General features: G+C 47.4%; 1 protein-coding gene across 3 annotated transcripts in view; it reads right to left on the reverse strand.

Moving 5' to 3' along the window:
* The window catches only part of hivep2a (HIVEP zinc finger 2a), a 106,098-nt gene that overhangs the window by 18,873 nt on the left and 80,130 nt on the right, over positions 1-7,095 (reverse strand). For all 3 annotated transcript variants that reach the window (XM_034123891.1, XM_034123890.1, XM_034123892.1), the window contains 4 exons: positions 4,282-4,356; positions 2,865-4,151; positions 841-2,699; positions 193-453 (listed from right to left, as the gene is read on the reverse strand). In XM_034123891.1, coding sequence (XP_033979782.1) covers positions 193-453; positions 841-2,699; positions 2,865-3,849 — 3,105 coding nt within the window. In that variant the 5' untranslated portion in view covers positions 3,850-4,151; positions 4,282-4,356. The remainder of the gene's footprint in view (positions 1-192; positions 454-840; positions 2,700-2,864; positions 4,152-4,281; positions 4,357-7,095) is intronic.

Genomic DNA, 7,095 nt, shown 5'->3' on the forward strand with positions numbered 1-7,095 from the left:
CTCTTATTGCACTATTTCAATTTGATTTGTATTACCTTGCACTATTTGATCTGTTATCTGTTTTATTGTGTTGCACTGTTGGAGGAGCCTGTGAGCTAAGATTTTCATCGACATAACTTCACTGTAGCTATGTACGCATGACAATAAAAGCCTTGAAACCTTGAAACCGAAGATTTACAATAGTAATGCTACCTGTCGGACAAGATACCCTCGCCGGCGTTCCTTCATTGCAGAGGCACTCGAGTATATCTCTCCTTGTCTCGAGGAGGACAAGCTTCCGTAGTCGAACGATTTGCTGCGCATTTCAGGAAACTCTGTGGGCAGCGTGCATGGTGCCTGCTCCGATGAAGACCTCCTCATCTCCCTCTGCTGGTGGTGGCTGGAATGACCACTGCCAGGTACCGTCAGGAACTCCGACTGCTTTGGTCCACCACCAGAAGTCGAAGAATCATCCTGGATCAGAATCAAAAAGACAATTGGTCAACTTGGAATTCAAATATTAAGCATATAATGGACCGGCATCGAGTGGACACAGGTACATCTCAACGAAAACACGCCTTTCTGCTATCCGGGCTCTAAACTCAGAACAACAAGAAAAGTGCTGACATATTCACTTCAAACAAGCAGAGAGTGTACACATGTTTGCAATCTGAAACCTACCTGTTTTGCTTGTACCTTGGACACAAAAAGATTTGCAATGGTCTTGCTTGTTTGAAGTAAATATCTAAGCACTTTTCTTGTTGTTCTGAGTTTGAATCCTGAGATTGCACTTATTGTAAGTGGCTTTGGTCAGAAGCGTCAGCTAAATGCAATGCAATTGAACGTAATTGAATGGGGTACCTGTTTGGTGGGTGAGGCAGACTTGAGGCCTTCCTCTCTGTCGAAGGACATGGAGAAGGAAGAGGAGTGGGAAAGGTTACTCTCCTGACTGGGGCTGCGAGAAAGACTGGTGCACGTTGACTCGAAGCTGGATTCCCCTGATGAGTGCTCCATATCCGCCAGGCGCAACCTCTTCTTCTTGGGCGGTAGCTTTTCCGATGGCATCTGGGCGAGGGTATCACTCCTCTGTGGCAGCTGGAACTCCTCCACATGCTGCGGCTGCTTCTCCGGTTCCTTCGTCATTGGAGATTCGGTATCTTTATCCTCCGTAACCCTGATCTCAGGAACTTGGATGTTGGGTTGTCGGACTAGCTTGGGCGGGACTTGATAAGGCTGGCCAGGGGATGGTGCAGCTGACGAAGATGAGAGGGAGGCCTGGTCGCTGTCACGCTCTGTACTCTCTGCCCTAAGCAGTAGGGCGGATTCAGGACTTAAAGCATCCTCAAAGATATCTGTGTCAGATTGTTCAGAGTACTGGCTAGATAGAGCTTTCTCCGAAGGCTGATATCCTGGATGCTCAAAGGACTCTGACTTCTCAAAGGAATTTGGCCGGCTGAGGGAGTTGGTGTGCTGGATGACTGATATGACATTCACAGCTGCCTTCCTGCCCTCAAAGTCAGGAAATAATGCATTGTCCTCAGAGCACATGCTGGCACAGGTGTCAAAGCTGTCGGACTGGCTGTGAGCGCTGTAAAGAGAGCCCTTTCCTGTTGGAGTTCCCCTCGACCCATCAAAACTACCCTGTCTAAACTCGCAGTCCCCTATCATCTCCACTGAACCACTACAGCTACTGTCGCAGTGCCCGGGGCTGTCCTCTTCATCACCAACACTCTTCTCTTTCCTCCTTTTTCTTGTGGCTATTTCTGACATGCTAATTTTAGTACCATATGGGCTGTAGGAAATGTGCTCAGGGACTCCTGGGTTGCGCTCAACTAGCTTCATACCCAGAGATGAAGCTATATTCTTGGGCATGTGTCCAAAGCCCTCAGCCTCCCCTACGTGGGCTTCATTGGCTGAATGTTCAAATGCAGCCTGCCTTGTCAGTCTGCGCCCTGGTGGGTAAAACACATCATCCGGCGCCATCATCTCATCAAATGAGTGACTGCCTCGAATTGCTGAGGGCACACTTAGGTTAGAGGGGGAGGATGTTGGCATGGAGTTACTCCTAATAAGGTGCCCAGAATCTGATGGAGGCTCGAGAAGGCCTGTGCTGCTTTGACAGGGTCCTGTTGGATACTGCTTGGGATCTCCAGAGACTCCTACATCTCCCCTGAAACAGATGTGATCCTCAGCTATCTTCCCCATATCCATAATAGCACCTGATTGCTTTAAGCTAGTGAGGCTGCTGGGGTCTGCGCCTGCCATGCCAACTGCAATAGACTGTCTGGATCTGGAGTCGGGTCGGCCGTACCAAGTCCGACCAAACATAATCTCTTCGTACGTCTTGACATTATTATTCGGAGGGCTGATCTGCTGCTCTGCACTTTCAGAGCGGGAAAAGTATCCAGAGTCTGTGCTGCCCTTGCTGTGAGGACTGAGGAGGTTTAAGGACTGGGACATGATAGAGTCCGAGTCCTGACCCTTCTTCTCATTTATCCTCAGGGCCAAACGTTGTTTGATGGTAGGGGAATCATCCAGTGAATGCGCTCGTATGCCAGCGTGTGATGCCAACATGTGGTGTGAACCCTTTACGTCCTGAAAGGGTGGGCACTCCATTCCTGTGGAGGGTACTCCCCCAGCCTTGGGTACAATAAGGATAGGCACTTTCATAGCCACAAGCAGCTCTTCAGCTTGGTCTGCATATGCCGGCTCCCCACCACCTACACAATGGGAAAGAGTGGAGCATGACAAAGAGAAGAGTAAACAGATTAGGATTGTCATAAAACATTATGCATTTAAGACCTCTAAATCTATAGAATACACTTTGATGAGTCCTGAGAACTTCATGCATTTTAAGATTTGTGATGGATGATTCTTAAGGTTACCTGTATTCTTGTCAGCTTCAAAGGGGATCTGCGGGATGGGGCTGTCTTTGTCCGTCAGCATGGTGGAGCCCTCCAAACCTTCCTCATCGGTGTCGGTACTCTGCTCCCCGTCTGAGTGGACCTCGGCATCCCCCCCTGGAGACGCCTGGTCCATGTCCCCACCGCGAGCCACAGCTAGCTCTGAGAATGGCACAAGTCCAGCCTTGATGGCATGAGCGTGGGACTTGCGATGCTTGTAAAGGTTGCTCTTGGTTTTGAAGGAAAAGCCACATGGTACACATGGATATGGCCTCTCTCCAGTATGGGAACGGATGTGCTTCTTCAAGACGCTAGGCTTGGCGCAAGCTCGTCCGCAGTAGTGACAGATATACTTACCGGGCTTTTTGGGCTTCAGCTCTTTTTTGCTGTAGCCCTCCTCTCCAGGCTCAGGGCCCGATTGAGAATACTGTCCGAAGGAGCTGGGTAAACTGGGAGATTTCTGGCGGGGAAACCTCCCTGCCCCAGCCCCATGAGGATGAGTGTGTCCCGGGTGTCCTACAGGGTACAGATCATCCGAGGGCAACTGGCCAGCAAAAGGCCAGGCATGTGGCTCTAGACCTGGCTGGGGTTTGGCTCCTGACAGGAAGCGCTCAGGCTGGGGGTGCTGAGGGTACGGCTGGCCCAGCTGGTAGGAGTATCCCCTTGGGAACCCGTGTGCAAAGTGCCCTTGGGGGTCTTGAGATGGTGGGCCTCCCATGGCTCCAACTGCAGAAGGTCCTGATAGCAGCTTCCCAGAATTCCCTGTAATTGCGTACTTCTGTTGGGGCGCTGATCCAACCGTGGCACCACACGGCAGACTCTCACGGTGTTTGGAGTCCGGGTCAGCAAAAGTGCTTCGTTTTGTGTTAGCAGAAGGCTCGGATGCCCACTTTCTTTGAAGAGTTGCCTTCTCCTTCACTAGGTCCTTACCTGGGCCTCTCTGCCCAGCTGATTCATGAGCCTCCATTTTTGTGAAGCTCTTCCGGGGGTTAGAAGAGGAAGGAGGGAGGGGCTGGTGGGGGAGTTGGGAGGGTTTTCAAGGGTTACAAGGTCCCAAAACTACCAGGCATGATAGCTGAACCTTTGATGGCTGCCAACACGTTCACAGAAACAGGAAGTACCCGTCCATTGCAGAAATAGACTGGAAAGCCAGGCTTAGTGGATAACATCAGAAAGGTCTCTCTCCTTTTGCCATTTTGTAAACACTAATGTTGCCGTGCGTTGTTTTTCTTTCCAGTTCATCCAAAGACAGAAGAATCCTTGAGTAATCTGGAGAGGACACAAACAGAAGAAACACATTTGTAGCCTTGTGGAGTGCATTTTCAATGAGTAGTGTATTTATTAACCATTCAACCAAAGTTACCAACATACTGAATTTGATCAAAGGGGAAATACTAACTTTTTCTTCAGGGAAAAGTGTTTGGAGATCCTCTTTCTTTAGCTTCGGAGGTCATCCAGTTTCTCAATCAAAGACCTGCACCAGAACAAAAGAGAGAAAGCCAATTAGTTCTGCTATCCGTATTGTTCCAATAATACAATACAAAACTCAATGATGGTACAGAAACAAGTTAACCTTAAGACACCTCGTCTTACCATAAGTTGGTTTTGTGTTGTACAATGAGACGTAACATTTTGGTAACACAAACAACATACTTTGTTGCGCAGAGAGTACTGATTAAGTTGTCGTGCCTGATGTGCAAAAGTAAATGTCATTGATTGCTCAGTTACATTCTTCTCACAGGAATCCATCTGTGCTTTCTGCCTTTTCCACCCCTTCCTCCTGCCTCCCTCCCTCCCTCCCTCCCTCCCTCCCTCCTCCCTCCACTCAGTGAGTCACCGTTGCAAAGCAAACCCACGCTGTTCCTAAAAAGACACAAAGGCTTATAAATAGCGCTTGTGGAAGTGACGTCGGTGTGTCATAATGTGTGTAGGCGTCCAAAAAGGCCAAGTCGAAGAGCAGCCATCAGCGCTAGCACCTTCCCTTCCTCTCTAGGTGTTAAAGTTTGATTGGTATGTTCTCGTTCAAAGAGCAAGAGAACACACACACACACACACAGAGAGAAAGAGACACACACATACGTAGATTGGATACTCGCAGGCATTGCAACTGCACTGCAAACACTGCAGTAAACAGGGGATATGTGTGAATTTCCGTTGTTTAACGTTTCTTTACCACACAACACCTGACAGCAGAAAGCCGCAGAGTACACACACACACACACACACACACACACACACACACACACACACACACACACACACACACACACACACACACACACACACACACACACACACACACACACACACACACACACCTGCTGAAGTTGCATTTTCTCTTTGTATTTCCTCATCTTAGGGTTTAAAAAAAAACTCCCACTGATTGCGACACACATTCACATCTATATACACACACACACACACACACACACACACACACACACACAGTGCGGACTCTGTGCTGGTAAGCAAGCCTCAATGACGTTTGCGTCTAGGGGCCCAACGTGAGATCCATAAATAGCAATAGAGGAAAACAAGCTGCATTCGTAGAAGTAGGAATGTTAACTTTGGGCTACCTTGTGTTTTTCACGTTCACCCCCATCTACACACACACCAGAAACATTATCTCAGACCTGGGTCATATTTTTCTGTTTTCCATGGTGTTAACAGTTCAAGAATGTGTTTGGAAACCCAAAGGACTGAAAGAAACATCAGTTTCCATTCAACAAAGGATCATTGGTTTGTAGGAGGGTCAGCTGACAGGCAAATGTGGACAATCTGTGGACTTAGAGGCAAAGTGTGCATGACAACTTTGTGTCTGGTATGATTCCCTAAAGGATGAAACACACCAGTATCGTAGCTTCATGTCCTATGTGTCATCTAACACTTGCAGCACGTATCAGATGTAAGACACAGGATAAACGTAAAGGTATAATAGCTGGTTTATGCCAACAAAGGGAGCAGAGGAGTGAGGCCAGGTTGGAAACACTTGGAAAATTGGGCAACTATTTAAAAAAAACATCCGGATTCCGCTTCAAATCATGATTGTACGTTGATTTTTGTGTGCACCAGCATTGCTTTATGTTAGGCTTCCTGTCGTCTGACACCAGCAGGAAGAATTGGAAGACTCATCCGGGACATTAACCCTTAAAAAACCTCTCCCCTACATCTGGCACTGATCCAGGTTGATGATTCCAGATTGCTGTATTCGGTAACCCAAACATTTCTTGGCATTCATACAATGATTTTTGGGTTACCTCATCTAGAACCATGGTACATAGGGTAGGGTTTAATTTAATATGGCTTTTCTTAGATTGAAGTGCAGCTATTTCAAATAAACAACTACTTTCCCAATGGCTGCAACAGGAAACACCCAACCTTTGTATTTCCAATACCAATAATTCACCCAATTTGACCAAATACATTGCTTCTGCCAGCTATACCCTCTTTAAAAGTGTATTTTGTGCACACCCAAGCTGACTTCAACCACCAAACGTCTATATAAATACATGGAGTCTAAAGCTTGCCTGACCAAAATAAGTCTAACTTCTTTGTTATTTCATCAACAGACACATTAAACTACCTTATCACTGATTTCTGTCTACTCAAGTTACTGTCACTCCATCACACACACCTCAACAGCTATCTGACCTCCTGACACACACACACACACACGCACACGCACACGCACACGCACACGCACACCCACACACACACACACACACACACACACACACACACACACACACACACACACACACACACACACACACACACACACACACACACACACACACACACACACACACACACACACACACACACACTTATGATAACCTTGTAGAGAGACTGACCTTAAAGCTTGCAGATAACTCAGTTAAACCCCAGTTTAACCTTCTGTAAGGTTGACTGGTTTTGTAATGAAAGTGTTGAATGACGGCAGTCTGCAGAGTTAGTGGGAGTGTGTAGTGAATGGCTTACATAAAACTTTATTCATACACAACCTGCTCCAGTTCCTGTGCGTGGGAGATAGACATCGCGAGTGTGTATGAGCGTGGGAAGTGTGTGTGTAGGCTGGTAAAGGGCATGACGACACACCCAAGTTGTAGGTAGGTCAGAACAAGTTGCATTCAGAGGCTATACTCAGAAGTAAAAATAGTGGAGCACACTGAAACGCTCACACAAAGTGATTTGTCAGAATGCTTTAAATAAC

This window comes from Trematomus bernacchii, unplaced genomic scaffold, assembly GCF_902827165.1.
Source record: "Trematomus bernacchii unplaced genomic scaffold, fTreBer1.1, whole genome shotgun sequence".
Classification (NCBI taxonomy): Eukaryota; Metazoa; Chordata; class Actinopteri; order Perciformes; family Nototheniidae; genus Trematomus; species Trematomus bernacchii.